A 26123-nucleotide genomic window follows, 5' to 3' on the forward strand; every position below is an offset into this window, starting at 1 on the left:
ACATTTCCATTTTTGGACTGGGGCAGCACAACACCATATGTTGAGAGTAAGTAATTAGGAATTCTTGCTAATAATGTATTGTGGTGGCAAAACACTTTTTTAAAAGTTATATACAAAAACATCTTAAACAACTTTGACACACAAAAGAAGAAAAGGAAATATGGCAATACAATTGCAGCAATTTTACATTGTTCAGCATCACAATATTGACCTTTTACTTTCCCAGTGTTTGTAAAATCTATTTTGCTTGTCTGACAAAGCAGATGTGTTTCTAGTAGCATTTTAAATATGTGTCTATAATGGCCATTTCTTGGAGGTGAGCTCCAGTATTGGAACAGAACCTATTGCCGGGTACAAAGTGGTGATCGCTCCCTGCTGATGGTATTGACTGAGAGATGGCTACTCCCTCAATTGGCCTTCTGTCTCCGTGGGTAAAATTAATGTGTACCACTGTATTCAGCAGACTAGAAACAAAACAACAGAAATCAGATAAAACAGACCCCCTCCCAAGGGAGGGTAATAAGGTGTCATGAAAATCTGACTTCAGCAACATATTCCAAATAATATGCCATAGCAAAATGTGATAAAATTATTAAGAATCAGGGTTAGGTAAGAATTGGAATTTTACATGTAACTTTTCTTGCAAGAGGAGATGTCTTGCTTTAAGGGCAGTAAAATTACCGCCATAGGCCTAATTAAAACAGAAGCAAGCTTTGGGCATGCATAATCTCTGCTAGGATGAGAATTGTGCTTGTAAATGGTGTGATTCTCGGCTCTTCCAAATCCAGCACTCAGGACTTCATGCGCAGTTCCCAACACTGGATTTAAACCATGCACAAAACAGTTGTCTGAGAAACCCAGCTGGACCCAGGGGACTCCTACAGTGAGGGGAAAAAATATTTGATCCCCTGCTAAATTTGCCCGTTTGCCCTCTGACGAAGAAATGACCAGTCCTTAATTTTAATGGTAGGTTTGTTGTAGCTGTGAGAGACAGAATAACAACAGGAAACCCCCCAGAAACCCAGAAGACAAAAGTCAGAGATTGATGTGCATTATAATGAGGAAAATAAGTATTTGATCCCCCATCAACCAGCCAGATCCTAACCCTAACCCTCAACCTCCCTCGGTCTGGGGCTGCATGCAAGATCTCATCTCGTGGAGTTGCAATGATCATAAGAACGGTGATGAAGCAGCCCAGAACTACACGGGGGGAACTTGTCAATGATCTCAGGGCAGCTGGGACCATAGTCACCATGAAAACAATTGGTAACACACTACGCCGTGAAGGACTGAGATCTAGCAGAGCCCGCAAGGTCCCCTTGCTCAAGACAGCACATGTACAGGCCCGTCTGCAGTTTGCCAATGCACATCTGAATCACCCAGTTCTCCTCTGGGTCATTCAGATGTGCATTGGCAAACTGCAGACGGGCCTGTACATGTGCTGTCTTGAGCAAGGGGACCTTGTGGGCTCTGCAAAATCTCAGTCCTTCACAGCGTAGTGTGTTACCAACTGTTTTCATGGTGACTATGGTCCCAGCTGCCCTGAGATCATTGACAAGTTCCCCCCGTGTAGTTCTGGACTGCTTCATCACCGTTCTCATGATCATTGCAACTCCACAAGATGAGATCTTGCATGGAGCCTCAGATCGAGGGAGGTTGAGGGCTAGGGTTAGGATCTGGCTGGTTGATGGGGGATCAAATACTTATTTCACTCATTATAACACATATCAATCTCTGACTTTTGTCTTCTGGGGGTTTTCCTGTTGTTATTCTCTCTCACAGCTACAACAATCCTACCATTAAAATTAAGGACTGGTCATTTCTTCGTCAGAGGGCAAACGGGCAAATTTAGCAGGGGATCAAATACTTTTTTCCCTCACTGTAGATTCAGATTTCCCATCTGTTGCAAAGATATGCAAGCAGTACAAGGGCAATCTACTCAGTTTGAATGTTGAATGGAAACCACTGAATTGATTTATCATTCTAACAACTACCCCAGCTAATGAACAATACAGTAAAGACAGAAAACTAAAAGATAACAGCACAGGTTATTTAGATTATAGAGAATAAAATTTTATTTGCTATAAAATCAAGTTTATTCTTTCTTGTCTGTCCACCCTTTTTATTTAAAAATATTGTGGGACATCTGAGGAAGTTTTGGACAAAAAAGGTTTTTAAGGATCCAATAACCGTAGCATATCATTTTTACATATCTATGATTGAGACGAAACACATCTGACAAAGTCTTCAGGGCTAAGTGGCGATGCCAAGGAATTGTGTTCCACTCTTGATATGTTGACTCCTCTGTGTAGCACTTTTTTGTAGCTCTCTACAACATATTGTGTAGTCATAGACACACTTAGTACCTTAAATATCTTAATAGCAAGATGGTAAGGTGGTGATGGAAAGTGGTCATGTGTTGGGCGAGGGATATTTCTCCTTATCAAAGTTACTATTGTTCCTTATGAAATAAGAGGCCGAGATAAGCAGATAGGTGATGGCAATGACATGAGTCACCAATTAGGACTGGGCAAAATTATGCAATGCAGGGCAGAGAAAAATGACATATTCGTCTTGTACCTGACCATCAAAACAGAGAGAGAGAGCGAAAAAATGTATGCTTAATTATGCTTAAAAGACATCAGTAGCACATTGCATTTGTGAGTTCTAGTCCCAGTTCCATGCAAATTTTTATTTTGCCAACTCTGGTTCAGCTGGAATAACATGGGCAGCTTACACACCACTCTTCAAGTCCACGTCTTGTAGGTTGTTTGTTTCATCAATTTGCAGGAATTCGTCGTGTGGCCCTGTTTGGTCCTCTGGGTGCTCTTTATGTACCAAATGTACCATTTCTTGAGATTTACTGGCTTCTCCATTCAGTCCGCCAGTGTTTTTGTTATCCACCACCCCTTTGCCGTTGTTGATCACAAGCTTTTGTTTCTGCCCACATCTAATGGAAAGAAGAAAAATAATGGAAAGTCAAAATACACTGTGACATTCTGAAAAGAAGAATAAATCCCGCTAGGTTTAATTAGGGCTATTAGCTTCAATTAAAGCATGAGCTGGTTAACTGGCAGGAGTAAATTTTAATTGCTGAGGGAAAATTTTTGAACAGTAGAACTGACTTATTTTTTCAGGCTATTTTTATCTTTTGGTGCATTAGTGTAATGCGAAGATAACCTTTACTTCTAACTGAGGGCAAGATCCAGCCCAAGGGAAGCATGTAAACCCCACTGATTTAAATGGGCAAGTTAAGCACGTGCTTATCTGTCTCCCAGTCAAATCAGTGAGACTCAGGTAACAACTTAATAATCAAAAGCTGCTGCATTTATCTTGCACTTTTCATCAATTTCTTTTAAAAAAGCAGCCATATTGACATTTTGTTAACATCACCAAAAATTGTTTGGGATGTACTCAAAGCTCTAGAATTTAAGATAAATGCATATGTGTGTTTTCCTAATAACATGCATTTTAAAATTTTAGGAAGTTAAATGCCACTTACCAAATCTCATATTAAAGTTTCAAAGGAGGACCGTAGGAATAATGCCTAATCTACTGCTGACTGAACCAGGATTTTGAACAATGCTCTCATTTGTTGCTCATTGTTTCCTCAGCTCATTCCTGAGCCTTGCAGCAGCCAGGGGTGAGGCACCACTGCGGCATCTCCAAAGGTGTTTCCCGGCCACTGCAAGTCTAAAAAAGGCCTTTTAACAAAAAAAAATTGAAAATGGGGAAAATAGCCCCATTGAAAACAGCAATGCCATGCGAAGAAAAACGCTGTTGCTGGAGGGGGCGTTCCTGGGCTGGAGGGGCTTAGGAAGCTTACAGGCAGCCCCACCCCTGGGAACGCCCTCCCCCCCCCCCATGCTGGCGCTGCATTTCTCTTCCGGGATGTAGGTCTCAGAGAGGCTGTGGTGTCGAAGGAGCACCGTGGAGCTCTGCGGCGCCCAAGTGCCAACGGAACTGCCCCTGCTGCCAGAGTCAGTGCCTCTTATTCCATGATATGAGGGCACTCACACTGGCAGTGGGGTGATGCCACCTCCACTACACTTTCCTGAGGATTGGGCTGTTAGCCTCCCAGCTACAGACGACATGATATGAAATTTGTTTTTAATAAGAAAGCCATCGTTCATGATTTACAGCTTCCACATTGGACCATGTGAATGAAGATGGAATCTGTATTTGATCAGGCTTGGGTTCTGCTCATCTGCTTCTTTGATGACTAAACAGCAAAGGTAGATAATGAGTGAATCAGGCTGCTTTGGGGAATAAATTCCGAAAGATCACATAGTGACATAAATGAGCAAACCGTAATGTTCATGCTCTAGTTCATGAATCACGCTATATGTCGGGCCTTAACTATAAAGCTAGCAATTACTCTGCAGGAAACCACAGTTTGTGTGGAAAACATGGATAAATTAATCCATTTAAATCCCTTAAGAATATTCTGGGATAAAATTCTTCCACATTTGCACTTGTTCTGGCAGAATGTTAACTGAAGTGGCTTAACAATATTGTTCTTTTAGGACATTGTGACCTGCACATTAGTAAACAGTGTCCCCCAAAGTACAGCCACTTATCATTTATGGTTTTCATTCTGTACACAAAAAACCCTGCTTGGGTCATAAAACAACCCTTCAAAGAACAACCGATTTTTGGCACTGGGTTGCTTTTCTGTCCCAGCCAACGTAACATATTAGAATCAAAAACATCGCATGAGGTTTTGCAAAGGAATATTGATCCAGGAAAGCACTGAAGTGGAGTCTTATATTTATTCAGGGAACAAAAGTAATATCAACAGAATTAGTGATCAATAATAATAGATATTTTCCTTCACAATTTATGTCCATTTTCTGACATCTTTGTTCAATATTTGGGTATTGAGAGGTACTTCTGCTTCCACAAACATGGATTTTCTTGGTGAGAGTCAGAGTTTGGAATTGGGTTGGCAGGTAAATATATTCCAAATACACTTTGTGGGCTTTTGACCTATTTGCCATATATTTGTGCCTTTGATACAACTGGAATAAATGGGATGCAGATTGTGACCAGAGTAGTTGTTCTCAGCCTACACTCAGTGAAATAAGCCTGGATAAATCCTACTAACTATAGTCACACTTACAGATAATCATTTTATAGAAGTGCCACATCCTGACCCAAATGATCAAGAATTTATTGACCATACAGAATATTGGTGAAGAACTTCAATGCTGAGATTATCCACCCTGTAGAATTCTTCCCTTCAGAGTTGGTGGAATTACTCCTGCCTGTCAGTGCAGAAATTAGACTGAATCTGCTAAAAGCACAAGCATATCCAACATGAGGCAATGAAGGCTGTACCTATCTACCATCAGTGTACATGGCCAGGGGAATAAGGAGCAAAGGATAGTATCACTGTGTTATCCAAGCAAAGGAATTGTGTATAAATCTGTCAAACTCATCTTGCTCCACCTTCCTGTCCTCTCCAATTCCTATCTCTTATATGTCTTGTCTATTTTAGATTGTAAGCCTGAGGTCAGGGCCTTTATCTCTAGTGATGTAAGCTACTTTTGGAGACACTTGTAGGAAAATTGGGACATCAGTACAATAACTGAATACACAAGGAAATGAAGGCCACTTATTACATTTCCCATATCAGGCCATATCTATTCTGCATCGAGCACTGAAGGGGGAAGAATATTTTTATACGCATGAAGGTTAAGAGCAGGCATCGGTTTTATCACTTGTGTGTCTTACAGCATGTTTCTGGTAATTTTTGTTGTTGTTGTCGTGGCTCCCTCTGCTCTGCATTTTTTAAAGTTGTCATTAAAACACTCTTCGAATTGTGTTCTGGCACCAAGAAATGGAAAACTACAAAAAAGGTTCCTTACCTTCTTCGGCTGTTCACAGCAATGCAAACACCAAGTATCAAGGCCAGGGCCAAGAGAGAAGCAACTACGATCAGCCATTCTGTGAATGGAAGTAGAAGGAAATCATGGAAGCTTTTGTTTTACTTGTCATCAACAAGAGAAATATGGCATAATATCTCATTTTACTTTACAGAGGGTCTGTGGCTTGGTGGAAGAGCCTTTGCTCAGTGTGCAGAAGGTTCTAGGTTCAATCTCTGGCACCTCCAGTTAAAAGGACCAGGCATTAGGTATGTGAAAGACCTTAACCTTACAAAGTCACTGCCAGTCTGAGTAGACAGTACTGACCTTCATGGACCAATGGTCTGATTCAGTATAAGGCAGCTTCATATGTGTTCATGTATACTCCCTCACAATATGTGGTTTTTTCTATTTTTGTTCGTTGTATGAAAAACTGGCATCTCCTTTTCCTGCTGTTTCACACAATTACTTTTATTTTGCCCTACAATTGTGTACAAGGGAATGTAACTGCATAGAGAAATGACTGTAATATCTGATAGTTACATGAATATAACTACATTATGATCCTGTGTCAACTGCACACCTTCCCTCCCCAGCAAAAAAAAGTAAGTGAAGGTTAAGTTCCTTGGGCACTGAAACCAGTACAGAGAGGGGCAAACCTTACACCAGCAAATGAATTTACACAAGAGTATTTCACTATTTGAATACTGAGAAATGTATCTCAACATGACCTTTACACCTCATAAATGATCATGAATGATAAATTATGATATAAACTAGCCTTCAATCATCATTATTACATTATGTTACATCATTATTCATTTCTGACAGACAAAGTAAATTGTAGATATGATGAGAAAGTTATGCAATTTAAGGAAACCCTTGAAGTTAGGATATGTTTTGGGTTTACTGATTTGCACAGTCTTAAAATTAATGTGTCTGAATTACAAAGTTCCTCAAGACTTCTGCAGTTCCTGATGCACCAAATCTAGGAATATATGGAAACATAAAAGTGCCTTATTCCGATTCAAGACTATTTGTCCATCTCAACCAGTACTTTCAACTCTACCCAGAAGACCTTCAATATTTTAATCAGAATGCTTTTGGTGACCATCAATTAAATGTGCTCTACATGGGGCTGCTTTTGAAAATAGTCTCCGATTTCACTGTCTCAAGAAGAACTGTGAAGAAATAAAAAAACCATGTATACATTTGTATATGTGTGTGTGTATATATATAATTGTAAGCAGAAAGTATATGTATTAGAATAAATTTAAGATCTTCGTGTGTATTGGAAAGCTGAACAATCATGCAAATTCAGGGTTTGTAAAGCTAACCAATTAGAGAAGGGGGAAAATAGAGCTGTAGTATTGGTCCCTTAGCCTGGTTAGAGAAGAACCAATCAGACAGCTGAGACAACGTAACAATCTTATTGCCCCTTTAGCAAACTTTGATAAAAGCCAATCACTAGTCAGAGTTTTCAATCCCCCTTCAAACTATAAGTAGAACTAGCTTGGTCAGCAAGAAGTCAGACAGAGGAAGAACTCTAAAGGACTTCAGAAGACAGGAACAGAGCTGAAGTCTAGATTCTTGTTGCAGAAAATTCCCTCAGGAGGTGGAAGGTGCCAGAGAGCTGAGGAAACTGGAGGGCAAATAGCTGGGGAGAGAACTAGGACCCAGCAGCCTGGCTACAGCCAGTCTTAAGGCCAAGTAAACAAATGGAGCTGCTACACTGAAGTTCTGGGAAGAGAGATTCCCCTTCTCATGAGTACACTGGCAGAAATGGCCTCAGATTATAAATTAGAATTAATATTGAATAAGAACAAAAACAACTGTCCTGTATCCAGTTCTGCATTTTTCTATTGTTATCAAGTTGGTGTTAAAAATTAAAGAATACAGTTGTTTGGATTGGAAGAGAAATTGGTTGTTCTTTTACTTGGGAAGCAAGCGCCAACCCTGAGTATCCTGACAAGCGCCTTCTCCCATATGAACACTACTGAGCAAATGAGGTTGTGCTCTATTAAAATCAGCCAGTTGTTTCTCTCTCTCTCTCTCTCTGTCTCTCTCTCTCTCTCTGTCTCTCTCTCAAGCTGACATTGGTTTCTAACAGAAGCAGGGTCTTTTCAATTTTGGCTCTACAGCTCTGGAAACCTATCCCTCAATAGGTTTCACTGATGTTTCTTTTTGACTTCTTTTTTTTTAAGTAAAAACGTTTGCATTCCACCAGGACTTTCAAAATTAACTATGGTAGATATCAAATGACTGTTGTTAATCTGAATTTGTTTTAAATAGTTTTATTTTGAAGAATAATAAAGCATTGTCTGTGACACTGACATTTTAAAAAAGCAGTACAAAAATACTGAAAATAAAAGTCTATATTAAAATACAGTTTTGTACAGGAACCAACCTGGAAGCTGAGCAGCTCGAGGCTGGGATTTTGGTGTTGAACCTTCCTGCTGTGACCCTTTGTTTTCAGGTTGATTGGGGTCAACGCCTAGATGAAAAAATATGTATTATTCTCACACCTGCATAATGTCAATCGATGCTGCTTCTTTTTTCCACAGTACAAGACTTAATATTGTTAAGAGAAATCCAGGAGGTGAGTGTGTGGAATTTCATGACAAGACCATGATCCCCCACATGAAGATTAGAAAGTACAGAGGTACAGGAATACCGGAATCCACATTAGTCATAGCTTTTGCAGCGTGGACTGCACTGATAGGATAACATCACTAAGCTGCGAGAGGGCATCACTGAAAAGGGTGTGGATATCACACAGGCTGGTTCAGGGCAATGATGTCAGGCAAGGAAGCTAGATTGCTCTCTGGAGATGCTCGCAGTGACCGTATCACTGCATTTCTCATCTTCTCAACACCTCCCTTGCTACACAGCAATAATCTCTGGGACTCATCCCTGTCTCACTCTTTTTGCAGCAATGACAGCCTGGTGGTCTAGTCCACTGCTCACACATGAGGTCCTGCAGGTTTACGTGTGTCCCCCCCCCCCATTGCTATTTAACATCTACATGAAACTGCTGGGAGAGGCTGCCAGGGATTTGGAGTGAGGTGTTACAAATATGCAGATGACACCCAGCTCTATTTCTCCTAAACTCTATTTCAGCTAAGCCAAGCGAGACTCTGGAAGTCCTGGAGAAGGTAATGGGATGGGTGAGGGCCAGTAAACTAAAGTTCAGTCCAGACAAGACTGAGGTGCTGTTCGTCAAATGAAAAGTTGCTCGGAGACTGAAGTCAGCCTGTCCTGGAGGAAGTTGCACTGTACCTGAAGGAACAAGTTTGTAGCTTTGGGGGTGCTTCTGGATCCTGGTCTATGGTTGGAAGCTCAGGTCTCATCTGTGGCACATAGCACCTTTTATCAGCTCTGGCAGGTTGGCCAGCAACAGATGTTCCTCAAAAAGTATGACCTGGCAACAGTGATCCATGCTCTGATCACATCCAAGTTAGATTACTGTTAAGCGCTCTATGTGGGGCTGCCTTTGAAAATGGGTTGGAAACTTCAATCAGTTCAAAATGTGGCGGCCAGATTATTGTCAGGGGTTGGTTACAGGGATCATATCCCTCCTGTGTTGAAAGATCTGCAGTAGTTACCCATCTGTTTCCAGGCACAAGTTCAATTAAAAAATATCTATAAACCATGACCCCAATCCAAAATACATTTTGCAATCCCAAACTCACAAATAAAACACACCAAGCTACACTAGATTAAGTTAACACCAAATTTTGCTTGAGAATGAAGCAATAAACCCCAATCAAAGTATAAGAATATATATTTGTTATTAGTTTCAGAGTGCAACACTACATAGCTTGGATTTCCGCAAGTTTCTGTCACATGAATTCCTAGGTGTCACTGTGTGTTCCACAAATACACAGCCCACTACCTGTAGATCTTCACTGCTAAAGCCTGGCCAGCAAATCAAAATAGGCCAGACCTGTCCATCAATATATGATTCCAAAGTTTAGAGGGAGAACACTCAAGCAGAATATAAGATTTGGAAGGAAAGAATTTTCATGGCAAAATATAATCTACAGTATCTTAGGAAAAATAGCAATAACTGCCTTAATATGTTCTGAAAAGCTGGAGAGAGGACAGTTCAGAAATGACTGCATACCTCCTAGGCAAAAGCATTCAGTAAAATAACATTCCAGCTAGGTATAGACACTGGATGGACATATTTTAAGGTAATCTTGTAAAATTTACTAGTTTCCATATGTTGACTTGGATCCCACCTAGGTTTCCATGGGTACAAGAGAGGGATTTTCACCAATTCCTTCCTTCTGCAGCATCCCAAACTCCCGCATCCCAAACTCCCCCTGAAATGCTGCTCCTGGGGGACGGGAATCAGAGGGCTCTCACAGAAATCTAGATGGGATCCCAGCTCATATTTCCCTAGCATTTTAATATATGAAAAGGGGATAGAGCAAGATAGCGCTCCTGGAATTTGTAACTTTTGTTGGCGGTAGTAGGAAATAGATGTTGGTCAGAACTACGCTCTGTTTTAGGGAAAACTCCACATATCCCATCATCCTGAATTCATTTACAAGATGTTCTTCCTCATTGGTCCATACAAGTGCGATTCAATAATTCTGATTTTCTCCTTCAAGATTCACGCTCTATAACAACATCCACCAGAAGTATAAAGAGTCCAAAACATATGCCAGGAATTAAGAAAAGGAAGGCTTACTATCCCAAGCTGCTATTATTACAGAAATTATAGATGCTCTAATTGTCTAGTGACAGCATAAAGCAAACTGGTCTATGCACGTACACACATGCAAACACCTAACTATATTACTCTACTGCACTCTTCAAAATAATGCAGCCAAAATCATGAAAATACCTTGTTTATATGCTTCTGAAGATGATAATGACATGCATGGAAACATAAATGCAAAACGAGTAATGCAAAATAAACATATACAACATGATAGCTTGGATGCTGTCTAAACTTTCCTTGGATACCAGGAGGATGGGCAATTTTTTTTGCTAATTCCTCCCTCCTGTGCCAGCCCAACAACCCCCAAATGTAACTTCTGGGGTATAGGGCCACCCAGAAATAGCTTGGGGTAACACCCTTGCATCTATGGGAATTCTTGGTGGGATCCAAGAAATTAAACACATACTGAAACACATGATACAAAGTAAATGATTAAAAAAAGACAAATTTCTACATCAGACCCTAAATTCAAACACATACAACACAAATCACAAACCATTACTCAGAATTGGCCATTTTTATCTATCAAGCAGGAATTTTTGAAATATATGAATATATCAGGAACATTCAAAAATAGCCAACTGAATAGTGACTCAGGTTATCATTCCTAGAGCAAGTTCATCCATATTGTACTGCTATTGAATGCCCAACACAGATGACTCATAACTACATCGACTGCACCAATCACATGTAGACAGGTATGCATGGATCTCCTGTTCACATGTTTCTACTTCTTTTACACAGCTACAGGCAAAAACCCTCAGAGAAAGAATAATTATATAGACATATATAAGACTGTGTGTGTGTGTGTTAAGTCAACTACAGAATATTAATCTATAACTTTTATCTGAATAATCCCAAAATCTAAGTTTAAAGACATTTTTGTACCATAGTTCTGTAATCACTGGAATTGATATTATGTTCTCATGAAGACACCATGAGATTATTTTAACTCCTGATTTTCTTGTTTTAGTCAAAAGGATCAGTGTGTCGCTATGATGAAGTTTTGGGTGTGGAGATGGGTTCAATTCAGAGCCATGGACTCATAGCATAACTTTGACAGATTAACAAACTGAGTGGTGTCTTCTTGCTCAAATGGAATGAACAATTGCATACATCACACACTACCCTAGCAACGCATGAAACCTTTTACACATTTACAGTAGACATAGAAGTTAATAATAAAATTATTATCTTAACTAATATAGAGTTTAAAATCCCACCACCATTAAATACTACCGGATACCTGTATAGTAAGTATTATTTTTGTGACTTGTCCCTCTCCGAGGAACAATTCCAGGAAGCAAAACACCCTCTGTGGAATTTGTAGAATACTTGTCTTCACTATCATGCTTCACTGGTTCTGGGGTTGAATCTTCATCTTTGGTCCCATCATGGGAGACCACATCTATGCCAACAGTAAAGTAATTGAGAATGTAAACATTTCGCAAAACTATTAACTGTATTTCACTCTTTTACTGATCTTGTTTCTCTGCTGGGAATTCCATTGTGTGTATTTCTTATCCAAAGAACAGACTGAACTGTATGTTTATAGCCAGCTTCTGCCTTGAGATTTGCTACAACTTGAGAATTTTATAAAACACAAATCTGGTTAACATGGGCACTTAATTCTCTGTGCTCCACACCACCACCTCCTAACATTTTTCTCCTTGCCCAATATCTGAGCTCATTGTGTTGATCTTTGACATCACATGTAGTCCTTTAACTTCATCCTCCAGGCACAATTTTCATCCTTCAGTCACAATTTTGACAAGCTTTAACTTGTGCCCATTTCAAGCTCTACAGTTACCAAACAACCACCATACTAATCACAATTACAAGCCCAATCCTACTAGCTATTTACTGGTGGAAAGGGACCATTTCCCCCTCCCCCCGCAGGCCCGTTTGACCCCTGGAAAAGCTATGCTCAGGAATTAGACAAGAGCACATTTTCCTCCCTCTTCTGCCATTGGAAAGTTGTCAGGATCCAATATATTGACGCTAGGCCACTGGCCCATTCACAGAATCATCACAATGAATGAGATGCGAATATGAAGAAAAAAATTGAAGACAGACTGAAAACTGTACAAAGCTTGTTTCTTTATGTTCTAAAAGATTTACACATGATCAGAAACTAAAAGCTACAATAATTCACATTATGTATCAGCAAGAGAAAAAGATAAATTCCCAGTGTGGAATATTCAGTCAAATGGTAGAAGGCATTCTGATAATGGTATGAAATATGTTATTTTAATCTGAGAATGCAGACTTTCATCAAGATATGACAACAACATATACTAAAAGAAACCAAATCTTATTTCTTACATCATGATCACATGAACATAATGTAGGATTCAGAGTAATACCTGTGTGTAGGGGATCATGTTCACTTCCACTGTTTGCACTAACTCCCATCGGTATATCGTCGCTAGAAGTACTAGTGGAATATTCTTCTGTGTCCCAACCTGGCTGATGAACAGGAAGTAATGGCTCTTGCGTTGCATCTTCATTATGAGCATCATTGTTATGGATGACAGCTGTTTGATTAATCAATTGTGAACTAAGATTTGATACTTAAAGTTCCTTTTCCACTCCAATCTATTCCCAGGTTCCCTCATCCAATATTTTCAGTTTCATTCATACTTCAAATGCAACTATGGGTTTTCCTAATGGAAGCTGTAAATAGTTCTGAATGTTTCCCATCAAAACTATCCTCCAGCAGTAGCCCTTTTTAAATTAAGCACATTGATACATGTGAGCCTATACCGTGCAATTCTTAACATTACACTGTTAAATGTCCAAGAACAGAAGTGTAAGCCTCTTTTGGATCTATATTATTACTCTAGTCTCTTGACGTTGAGGAACTAACTGTTTGAGAGGAAAACAAACTTCCAAAGTGACAATCACCTTAGTCCAGAGTTTCCTGCCTCGGTTCTCATAGACTCTGTTAGAATGACTGAGAAGGATAATGCACACCTAAATCTCCCACAGCCATTAAGAAATCTTATAAATACTGACACACGATTCTGCAGAACACCATATTACTAGAGCTGCTGCAATTTGAAATTGCGCAGATTTCAAACATTGATATAATGGACACCTTCCCATTTTGAAACAAGAAACAGTGTTTGTCTGAAAAGAGTTTGTAATGATATTAAAGGCACCAGGCATTTCTGTTTTTCTCTTGATAGTATAGAGCTTTGGGAGCCAATCACCACACGTTTGGTATAGAGAAACAAGGAAATGGTTAACTGGGAATCAGGATCCCAGGAACATGAGGTAGGGAGTTTATTATTTGTACTGTGTACAATATTTTTATGTATTATATTTTGAAGGGCCAGACATTGCTTTTTTGTGTGTGTGTCCCAGTAGCATTAGGTGCAATCTGAATTCCCTTTTCAATTAGCAGAGTTGAATCTAATTAAGACTCCAAAGTACCTCTTCTACTTGGCTTGGGAGGGAGAGAATTTTGCCAGTTTCACCTTCTTGCTGGAGATCTTTGATCCCTCATGATGTTCTGGGGAGTCCCCTTTCCCCCGGGAGCAGCTTTGGGGGGGGGGGTATTTTTGGCTACAGTAGTGGTGGGACAGGAAAGTCTGGTGCAATGAAATAAGCATGCCAGTTTTTCTCAATGTATTATACTACAGAGAATGATTTACCAACAAGTAATGCCAAGATTCTGGTCAGAAGTCCAGGGAAGCAGAAAAGAAAAAGCCCAGGGAAGCAGAAGAATTCCCCTTATCATATCATAGAATGATTCAGACAACCTGCTTATCAAGTGTTCATGTAAACACCATGATACATAACATACCAAATAGTAATGATTGTCTGTTCACTGAATGAAAGTAAGCAGCCAGTGATGAACATGGGCAGAACAAAGCTAAGTAACCCCATAAATCCTACCTGTAATTATTTGCTAGTAGTGCCCTGACCTGGATAGCCCAGACTAGCCTGATCTCGTCAGATCTCAGAAGCTAAGCAGGGGTGACCCTGGCAAATATTTGGATGGGAGACCTCCAAGGAATACCAGGGTTATGATGCGGAGGCAGGTAATGACAAACTACATCTGAATGTCTCTTGCCTGAAAACCCCACCAGGGGTTGCCATAAGTCAAATGTGACTTGACAGCAAAAAAAAAAAGTACCTGTATGAAAGACTTTCTCTTCATTATTGTTCTCTGGTGGAGGAAAAATTGCAAATCCTTCTTCATTCTTTGTACTGTTTGTTGTATACTCATCTTCTCTACCCCATTCATGCTGCACATCATGCACTGCGAGATGATCAGTGACCTCTTCATGTTTGGTTTCATCAATGGAATCCACAACTGTCATAATGATGATCTGATGAATTTCTAATGTTACATTTGCATAGTGTTTTCCACATCCCTGACTATTATTTTACTGAGCTTTATTAATATTAATATTCCTTATTGATAGCCAGTGGATATTGACAAGAACCTAGTCTTTATCTGTGTCAAGACTGCATAGTAAATAGGACATGAAGGAAATCTAATTTGGCTGCCGAAATAATAAAACCTCATCTAGCAGTGGAAAAAATAATTGAATTCCTGTTCAGACCTGGCACCAGTACTGTGTATCTTTTCTTATGCTTGCTTTTTCTTGTGGGGTTAGTATCATGAGCAAATGATTTTTAGATATGACTTTATGCTATTTGTATTCACCACTCCATATAAGTTGTATCCCGTGCATGAATGGACCAGAACTAGATCTTCATGTCTGATGTCACGTTACAGACCACTGCTGTTAGAGACTGCTGCTATTGCAAGGATGGTGGGATCGAATATAAATGTTACATTTTCATGTCCAGTTTTCATTTGCTAACATCCATTTTATCCAACCATAACACGGCCACATTCCATGCCTGGTCAATGCTTTCAGCCATTGATTTCAGTATAGTTAATACAGCAACCTAACATCTACAGTACTAAAGGTAAAGACAGTCCCCTGTGAAAGCACCGGGCCATTACTGACCCATGGGGTGACATCACATCCCGAAGTTTACTAGGCACACTATGTTTATGGGGTGGTTTGCCATTGCCTTCCCCAGTCATCTTACCTTTACCCCCAGCAAGCTGGGTACTCATTTTACTGACCTCGGAAGGATGGAAGGCTGAGTCAACCTTGAGCCGGCTACCTGAAACCGACTTCTGTCGGGATCGAACTCAGGTCGTGAGCAGAGCTTTTGACTGCAGTACTGCAGCTTACCACTCTGCGCCACGGGGCTCTCTTCTACAGTACTACAGTAGCTTAATTTATGTGGACCAAAAGCAAAGGGGGAAAAGATCATTTTCAAAGGTGTATGTTGTCCTTTCCCAGCTGGTACCTGTATGTAAGGTTTCCTTTTCATGTGCATGTTCAGCTGGCAAGGTGATTCCAAGTACCACATTATCTGTAGATTCATTTGCTTGATGCCTTTCTCCACCATCCCAGCCAGGATCTGGTCTGTGGTTCGCTGAATCTTGAATAGAGACTTCATGCTCAGCCCCATCACTGGAGATCACAACTGTTAAATTACAGTTGTATAACTTTTTTTTGCTGTTTGAACAATCTTTTCTCATGTTATTTACTAAACAGCATATTACCTAACCTTGTTTACCAAGTACATACAGCAGAAGCTTTCAAGTCTCTTCATTTTAACACTGTTCTCTAGCCCTGCACAACGAACACGGAGGTTTTAAAAGTACTTTGGTTATGCAGCATGCGGAGGCAGAGATGCCATGATTGGGGAGAGAATGAAACTTATGCTCTACGAGTTGGGCCTTTCTTGTAGGACTATTGATAGCAGCCATTAACTCCAATGCAGGTACATGTATGGAGCGTTTTCCTTCCATGCTTAGTTTTACTTGGAGGAATAATTCCAAGGTCCATGCCATCTGTTGAATTAATATTCACCTTCATTGCTCCATCCAGGGTGTGTGCTATGTACTAATGGATCTTCTGTGAAGTCTTCCTGCTTGCCATTATCACTGAGGCAACAGCTGTTGCAGTGATCTATACTTACATAATATATTGCCTCGGTTTTTAACTGAGTACTATATGTTGTTGGAAGTACATGAATACAGCAGGGTTGTAACTTTAACATCCATTTCATTTGATGAGATGTTACTTGTGGAATTTCTTTATGTTGGCTAAATATTTTCAGGATTGCTTTGGTTTTGGAAGAATTATTCCCAGGAGCAAATCTTTTTTAGATATAGTTGTAAGATCCACTTTGATAATCATTATGATTACCAAAAGTGGTAATAAAATATTGGGAATGAATGCCAGGCCAGGACACACTACATGAGAAGATTATGAGTAGGTGTTCTTGGATAGTGTCATCCTGGTTAAAACTATTACAAAGATGCTTAGATCTATTTTAAATGCTATGTTTGCATGGTCAACCTCCCACATTACTTAGGGTGCATGTATGTGAATTTTATATATACATTTTATTACTTGAGAAAGGCTAATACCCCACCCTTTTCATCAAATGAACTCCAAGATGATTCATCAGATTAAAACTATATAGTGTATATACAATATGGTTTTTTTCATGTTTTAAGAAAAGGCAATGGTAATTTAGCACACTGATCTCAGTGGAGTTGAAATAGGAACCTACATCAACTATAAAGATGGCAGAAAACAAAACAAGTATTTAAATTCTTACAAGCTGATACCTGTATGTGTTGGTTCATTTTCCTGTTCACTTTTGACTGAAGGCACTGAACGATTTCTAGATGTGTTTGTGGGATATTTATCTTCACTATCCCAGTCTGAGTGTTCCCTATGCAATATTATGTCACGAGTAGAGTCTTCAAAGTTAGTGTCACCACCGGAGGGTACAGCTGTTATGAAGATATCTGGGTCAATTTTAAATGCTGGTTTCATAGCCACTTTCTATGTAATTTGCTAAATGTTATTTTACTTTGTACAAGAACCAGAAGTTAATAACATATCAGCTATTAACTTTAACAGAGACCGAGTTGTACACTGTGTGGGATATGACAGTATTCTGTATAATCTACAGCAGGGGTCCCCAGTGTGGGCCTGTGGGTACCATGGTGCTCTCTGACACCTTTCCTTGTGCCTACCAAATGTTTTCAGAAAGTGGGTGAGGCCGAGCCATGCACTGGAGATCTGATTGGCTGAGCAGAATAATGTTTCAGCAGCAGCTGTCATCCTAATGTATGTTTTATTCTCTCTCACCCCTCTTTCCTAGCGCATTTTTAAAAATTGCTCCTCTTGTCCCCTGAAATTAGGCTTCCTCTGTATGTGTGGCTTCCTTCCTCTGGAAGACATTTTGTGGTTGTGTCCACCACCCTGTGTCAGACTTCCAAAGGTGCCCACAAGCTCAATGAGGTTGGGGACCCCTGATCTACAGAGATAACACCCAACTAACAGAATTAGTTAAAGAACCAGAAGTTAATAACATATCAGCTATTAACTTTAACAGAGACCGAGTTGTACACTGTGTGGGATATGACAGTATTCTGTATAATCTACAGCAGGGGTCCCCAGTGTGGGCCTGTGGGTACCATGGTGCTCTCTGACACCTTTCCTTGTGCCTACCAAATGTTTTCAGAAAGTGGGTGAGGCCGAGCCATGCACTGGAGATCTGATTGGCTGAGCAGAATAATGTTTCAGCAGCAGCTGTCATCCTAATGTATGTTTTATTCTCTCTCACCCCTCTTTCCTAGCGCATTTTTAAAAATTGCTCCTCTTGTCCCCTGAAATTAGGCTTCCTCTGTATGTGTGGCTTCCTTCCTCTGGAAGACATTTTGTGGTTGTGTCCACCACCCTGTGTCAGACTTCCAAAGGTGCCCACAAGCTCAATGAGGTTGGGGACCCCTGATCTACAGAGATAACACCCAACTAACAGAATTAATAAATAATTGAATTTTCTTTTAATTCCTGATACCTGTATGTGATAATTCTTTTTCCTGCTCTTTTTCAGCTTGAGGAATGATTCCTGGTAGTAAATCATCTCCAGAATTATTTGCATGATGTTGGTTGTCATTGTCCCAGCCAGGATGTTTCCCATCCATCAGTGGATCGTGGACAGAATCTTCATGGTGAGTGCCACCACTGGGGATCACAGCTACTACAATGATTTTGTTTGTGATGTTAACATGATTACCTTCCACTGTATTTCGCTACATGCATCTAGTTCTTATCTAGGAAATCACACATCACCATAAAATAATCAACCCTTAAGATACCATGCAATTCACTAACATGGACACACCTCAGATATTGTACTCATTTTACCTAGTTTTATTAAATTTTCTAATCCAAATTTCACTTTAACCACTCTACTCACTTCTGTGAAGACATGATTACATCTTATATGGATTGTGATAGTAAACTAATTATTTTGGAAGAGTAATGATAACTACTTAGCAAAGAGAACTATACCTTTTTACATTTTTGATATTAATTTTCAGGCTGAGGAACCATCTCGGGTAGACAATCGTACCTAGGTGAATTTGGGGAAATTTGCCTTCACTGTCCCAGGGTGGGTAAACTCCACAGATTATGAGCGGAACAGTTGTCATTGGGACCATCAGCAGCTGTTATAATGATGGCTAAATCTGTTTTAAAGACTACATTTGCACAGCCCCCCCAATAATTCCCCAAGTCCTATTTTATTTAGTTTTATTAGTACTATCTTTCCATTGCAATTAGGGAGATCTTAAATATTCTGTTAAGGAAGGGAGTGCTTTATATGAAATGCATTGTGAAAGTAAAGTAATCCAAGTTGGTTATTAACAAAGAAAAGATGAAAGATGTGGAATTCTCCACCCCCCCTCCCCCGCGGTACTTGTGTGATCTGTTTCCAAATCCTTTTCATTCTTGCTTTCATTTACATAAATAAAAGCAGGTATGACATCTCTAGATGCATTTTTAGGATAACTGTTTTCACTGTCACAGCCAAAATGATCATGATCACTGTCTTCTTGGCTAGTGCCATCAGTAGACAGTACAACTGTTACAGTGATAACTAAGTCAATTCTTAACAGCACGCTTTTCTCAACCACATTTCTATGTTAATTAGTGTCAACTTTTTCTATGGGCCGTATCAGTATGCATATCAGACTACAATCCCAATTCAGTGTAATCTGGATTGCACTTCTTATAAAGGATGGCAACATATTTACTGGGGGAGGGAAGACGAACCTGATGTATTTTTATGTTCAGTCTCACTTGGAAGAATAATTCCAGGTAGAGTTTCTTCAACAGAGATGTTTGTAGAATACTGTCCTTCACTGTCCCATTCAGAATCAGGATGAACTCCATGTGTTAGTGGGATCTGAGTGGATTCTTCATGTTTCATCACACCAGAGAGCTCATCTGCTTTGATGATGAAGCATTTTGATAACTTTCTATATGCAGGACCACTGCTATATGTATAAATATTAGATAAATAAACAAACTCGTGGTACTTCGAAATCTATCAAGATTTTCTTGCAGCCTAAACTTGTGTTGACTAGGGCCCCCTTGGCTCCTAGCTAGTGACTCCTCCCTAGGCTCCTAGCTAGTTTGTCAGGAGGCACTGGTCCCCTATTAATTTTTGTCACAACAGACTAACGTAACTACTCCTTAAATTAATTTTCCTGAAACGCATTTTTAAATAAAAGGCAATTCAATATCAACTTGACTAGTGATGACTACTGATGACATCTAAATGTTTATAGAACAACTGCTAGAACTTTTTTTTCATCAAGACTCTTCTTTCTGCTAATATGTTATATGAGCCCTTTAAAAACCACATTAAACTATTAAATGTTATGAAAAGAGAGCAAATTTTAACTATAATAGAGTGATAACATATTTCATACGTCTGTCATTTGCAGACAACTAGGTTTTAAGCATTGGTTGCAAATGAGTTTTTTAATTATCTCACATTCACATATGAAACACCTGTGAAAAAAGTTTTTTCCATAAATGACTTAGCTGCCTGAATGAAATGTCTCAAAAGTTGTCTGCTTTTAAAAAGCACATATTTCTAACCCAACAGAACAAAGCCCCAATACACTTAAACTGACTGAACCCGGGGCAAGGTATGGCTGCTCATATTGCAGGGGAAAACACACAGAAGACAATCGGGCAGCATAAAGCTGCTTGAGAGAACTTTGCTGGCCCTACAAATAGAAGATTGCTTGCCCTTGATAAAAAACAAAGCTATTTAGAGAAGTGTTTTAATAACTTTGGTACTAATGAGCTCCATAACTATCATTACTCCTGTTACAGCAAAAGCATGTTCCTATTTAGAAGACCAGTTCCCCTTGTTCATATTATTAAGAGGTTTGGGTCATGTTATCTTATGAACTCAAGGTGATCTATGACCCTAACATTTAAATTTCAAAGGTATTTCACAAAATATTAAAGAAATTACAGGCTACAGTTCATTAAAAACTTGGTTTCAAGTCCTCATTACCAACACAGAGAAATAGAATTTGCTTTTGCAGTGAGACATAGTAAGATTACATGAGTTACTGAGTCCTACTACCAGTACCTGTTTCAGCAGATTCGTTTTCATGATCACTCCCACTTGGAGGAATAAGTATTTGTACCACACCATGGCTTGTTCTATTTGTGGAAGAACCTTTTCCTCTCCTCCCTCCAGGTTTACCAACCGGTAATAACTGATCTTGATATAATTCTTCATCTTTGGCACTTCCATTGACGAACATTGCTGTTAAACCATGGCAGATAAAGCTCAAATAAATACCTTCATCCTTGGACTTTTCAGATGTCCAGGAGATAATAGCTCTTATCCAGAAATCTTTGGGTACTCTTAGGTGCTTACAGGGTATCATGTATACAGGCTTCCCCATTCACTTCAACTGAGGGGAGTTCTAAGCATGCATTCCTTTGCATGCATAGAGTTGCTAACTCTAATGAAGTGAGTGGGGGAAAGGAAGTCCTTGTGCACAACTGAGCTCCAGCATAAAGAAGAAGCTGCTGGTTTAGGGGGACTGTGTCATTCCACATAGTTCAAAAGATTGTTGGCATTAAACACTTATCTGCCCAACAAAAGATACACAATTTTCATCTTGAGGAACCAGACAGAATGATTATTTCATAAATCAATTAAGCTAAGTATGAATGGTTAGGCTTTAACATATCTGACATATCTTGCAGTTAAGTATCTTGCAATTTGGATCCAGCACGATTTAGAGTCCTGGGATATAATAATAATTAATTATTTTTGAAAACTGAAGAATTGAGCTATTGGATTGTAATGTCTTTATCATGCATTGGCACAATCACTAGTATCTGCCTTGCCAAAATATTTGTATGAATTAATATACCACTTATTAATATACCACTTAAAGGGACTGTACATATCTTTTCATCTTGGGAACAATTAATTATGAATTTTATATGATTGGACAATCATCCGAGGGTTACTATGAGTACACTTGGTTGACCAACCAATAAGGGAGGACTTGGGATTCCAAACATAAAATTGTATTATACAGCTACAAGATTGGTGAATATGAAATAATGTTATTTTTGTGATAAAGATGTGTTCATTTTAGAGCCCCTCATTCCTAGATCTTTTCGATTAAAGGATCTAATTTGGTTAAAGAAGAATATCAGAATTGATTAATCCAGTTTAAAAGCAAAATATTTATAAAGGTATAAAGTTAAATATTCCTTAAACCCGTATCTTTTCCATTAACCTCTTTATTAACTAATGAACAACCACAGCAAATTCAGAATCTTTGTAAATTTAAGATGCCAAAATGGAACAATTTGGATGCAATGGAAGCTCTAGTAAAGTCCTACATGCTGAGTTATGAATAAGTGGTTTTAAAATTGGAAGATAAATCACCAGTATTCCAGGGTTTTTTTTTTCCAGATCAGACACTTGACAAACAAGCTACTGAGGAATTATAGAGATTTACAAGCAAAAATATCATTCGGGCTTATTATTAGCACTGATCACCTACCCAGTGGTTAATCACTAAAATTTATTTTTGTTACTAAATCTACAAAGTCAGGCACTGTTTGCCAAGCTCCTCCAAAACTGCTGGTATATCCATGTCTGACTCACAAAAGAAAAGGGTATAAATCACATTGATACTATCATTTTTGTTGCAAATTAAACTGACAGGAAACAGGAATATTTCTGTGACCCAAAATCATTCCTGATTATGGCAGCTTTGTAAGACAAACAGCATAACCTACTACTCCCCTCACTTCACATCATGTTGTGGTGATGTTATTTTAAAATATAATGTAAATTACTCACTGGGGAATATATTAAACTAGAGCTGAGCTGAAAGCTCTTCGTTCTTTTTTTTACCTCAGAACTAGGGGGAGGGAGCCTTAGTGAAACACACACCCCTTCCTCACTTTCTTGTTATGGCAGCCTGTTTGCATGGACATGGCTGTGAGGGAAATAATGTTCCTCTATGCTGGGCACCAGACTTTTTTTACTATTCTGTTTTTACCCGGAAGACACCAGAGTACTAAGGCTTCATAAGTCGTCATCTAGCCAAATCGCATTGTCCGTATAGATCCTAAAAAGTCTCATTATAGCGAAGGAGGAAAACAAGGCATCCCCATCCTTCGCCCACAAATTGCACCTGGCAGTAGAAAAAAATATGATTGCTGCCATGGCCAAGGACTGTGTAAACAGGTGGCAATTGGGCAGACCATTTTAACCCCATTTCTTGTCTCCCCCCTCCAACTGATTGTAAACAAAGTGGTGAAGTTGGGTTTCACTTTAACACCATCTTAAAATAAATATTACAAACCGAATAAAAGCAACTCTCACCGTTTATTTGGAACGTACACCTTCAGCATAAGTAAGACTCACTGGGGAAAAGAAAACTCCCAATCTCCCCAAGGGCTAAAGATTCACTTTTAAGTAAACAGGTGTTCTAGGACACCTTGGCACCTGACATCTGAATCAGAATATAAAAGTAGACAACTGAAATGGATATTTATTTCTAATCATAGTGTTGTAATCCATTATGTATAATGATACCTGCATGAAAAGCTTCTTCGTCCAGACTGTTTTCTTTTTCATCTGAGGGGACAAGTCCCAGAGGCAAATTATCCGATGTCGTGTTTGCAGGAAATGCAGCTTCAGCATCCAATCCAGAATGAGCACCCTCTAGTGGATGTGGCGTTGATACTTCCTGCTTGAAGAAATTACCACTGGACGACACAGCTGTTATGATGATGTTTTTAATCAATTCCAATATTGTGCCTGCAGAACAATCACCCTAATAGTTCTTTTTCTTGTCTTGTAAAAGTATACCTGGGTTCCTCTTTCATTTACGTTCATAGGGAAAGGAAGGTGAATGTAGATAATATTTCGGAAAGCATTATTGAATCCCACAGTGTCTCATTATCATCACCTCAGTTTCCAGAAGCTGCTGATTTTCCCAACAGTGCCCAGAGATCAGTAGCAACAGCCGAAGTGAATGTAAAGGTAACACAGGCATAAAACAAGTGTCAACAGCTTACACCCCTAATTCGCCTATCAAAGAATCTGATAGGTGGCAAGGCTGTGCAGAATTCAGATTCACAGATGCATCTGAAAGTGCGTAACTTTTCTTTTATCTTCCTTTTCTTCTTCTTTTACTTCATGGCTTTTGTTTGGGGCACTAGGCCACAAGTTTTGGATAGTTAATCCAGATTTCCTTTTTCAACTCAAAATCATATTTTGATTGGCATTTTGCGCTACAGTTGGAGTGGAACCATTTAAATAGGTGTAGCCTTGTTCAGTTTTAAAGGTGCTGCTGTTTACCAAGGAAATTAAGACAGAAAGATCTTGAGGTACCACCACCTTAGCACCAGATATATCCTTCAGAGTCAAATCCTTTCCCAATATTCAGCAGAGAACATAATGCATTAAACATTATGATTGTCAAAGAAGTCCAAGAGAAGATGCCTTAGATAGAGAAAAATTGTAACCAACACCCCAACATAAAACACCAAGAACACAAGGAAAGTAAGGTAGTTCTCCATCCATAAAAGAAAATGCTAATAAGCCACCATGCATAAAGAAAACAGAAAATGTAAAGGAAAGTATTATGAGGAAGTGGAATTTATTAATCTATCATATTGTAATCTGAATTCTAATCTTAACTCTAAACCAATGCCCATGCATTCAATAAATCTATGTGCTGATGCTTTCACACAGTAATTTAAATGGTTGTTTTTTAAAACATATGGAAAGGTATCACAAAATGATATCACACAGGCTCTCTACTTTCTAAATATGGAGCAGAGTAGTACCAATTTACATTTGACTGAAAGCATTTGCTTTATGTAAAAACACAGAATGGTAATTGGCTCCAAGAAAATACTCATCATCCCCCCCCACACCAAGTTACTTCCAACTGCTGTTTCATGTGTATCCAGCACATATATTTCAGGTCTCATTTAAAACTGGCCAGAGTGGCTATGAGTTTAGCAAGAAGACTGATCTTGTAACATTTGAAAGCATTTTTAAAAATTTGTTTTAAGATATGGTTGGGCACAGATGACATGCTGGTTTGGAATTTCTACAGCCCTCAACAGTTCTGTGACCAAAATAAATTCAGGCTGGCACTTTGTGAGTCACTCTTGCTTAGTCAAAGCAAAATACTGGAGCTTTTGGTTTCATGGTTTTGATAAATGAAACAGAATGCATCTTGGAAAAATGCCTTCAAATGTGTGGTTCAGCATCTGCTTTCCTTTTTAAAAATCAAGTATATTAATTGCAGATGGAGTACCAATAAAGACTAGACCAGGGGTGTCAAACCCCTGTTAACCAGCCCAATCTGGGATGGCAAGACATGGCCCGGCCAGGCCAAATGACATTTATTTCATATCTGGCCCTTGTAACAAAATGTGTTCGACACCTCTGGACTAGACAGTCCTTCCAATGCTTAAGTTTTAGAACTCAATACTTTAAAAACACATACTCTATTTTATACTACTCTGAAGCAGGAAGAACTTTCAAGGCCCTGCTAAATTGCTCATACTGGTACCTGTAGAATCATGTTCACCATCACCTGGAGGAACAGTTCCAGGTAGCGTATCATCTCTTGTGTCATTGGCTGAATATCTGACTTCATTGTCCCATCCAGAGTGTACAACATGTATCAATGAATCACGGGTTGAGTCTTCATGTTTGACTTCACTGCTGGAGACCACAGCTGTTGTAATAATGATTGGATTTATATTGACGAATAATTGGGATACCGTCACCATCATTGACATTGCCCATAAATTTATTTCAAGAATTTACCAGAAAGAGGAGAGAAAGCCCCTATATTGTACTGATATTTTAATGGGCAGTTCACACATACATGTTTATCTCTAGTGAGTTCAATTCAGGAACCACGAGCAGAGATCTTCTCCTTTCATGTCTGCCCTTTCATATCCCCCCTCAGGCACTCCTGAGGACTGGAAAACCTCCTGAGAACGGTGTGGGATTAAGTGGGGGACTCAGGGGGACAGGAGAAATGTTTTGCAGAAGCAGACATGAACATATGAACCCCAAGTAAAAAT

The 26123-nt window shown here is 39.2% G+C and overlaps 1 protein-coding gene across 1 annotated transcript in view; it reads right to left on the reverse strand.

Annotated features, from left to right (window-relative positions):
* Positions 1–2518: 2518 nt before the first annotated feature.
* The window catches only part of CD44 (CD44 molecule (Indian blood group)), a 101299-nt gene continuing 77694 nt past the window's right edge, over positions 2519–26123 (reverse strand). The window contains exons 9-20 of the mRNA XM_056851018.1: positions 25601–25681; positions 23605–23829; positions 21118–21297; positions 19423–19587; positions 17279–17446; positions 15943–16122; positions 14744–14923; positions 12966–13136; positions 11846–12007; positions 8275–8361; positions 5871–5949; positions 2519–2950 (exon numbers count right to left, since the gene is read on the reverse strand). Coding sequence (XP_056706996.1) covers positions 2734–2950; positions 5871–5949; positions 8275–8361; positions 11846–12007; positions 12966–13136; positions 14744–14923; positions 15943–16122; positions 17279–17446; positions 19423–19587; positions 21118–21297; positions 23605–23829; positions 25601–25681 — 1895 coding nt within the window. The 3' untranslated portion in view covers positions 2519–2733. The remainder of the gene's footprint in view (positions 2951–5870; positions 5950–8274; positions 8362–11845; positions 12008–12965; positions 13137–14743; positions 14924–15942; positions 16123–17278; positions 17447–19422; positions 19588–21117; positions 21298–23604; positions 23830–25600; positions 25682–26123) is intronic.

The sequence above is a fragment of the Euleptes europaea genome, chromosome 6, assembly GCF_029931775.1.
Source record: "Euleptes europaea isolate rEulEur1 chromosome 6, rEulEur1.hap1, whole genome shotgun sequence".
In the NCBI taxonomy this organism is placed as follows: Eukaryota; Metazoa; Chordata; class Lepidosauria; order Squamata; family Sphaerodactylidae; genus Euleptes; species Euleptes europaea.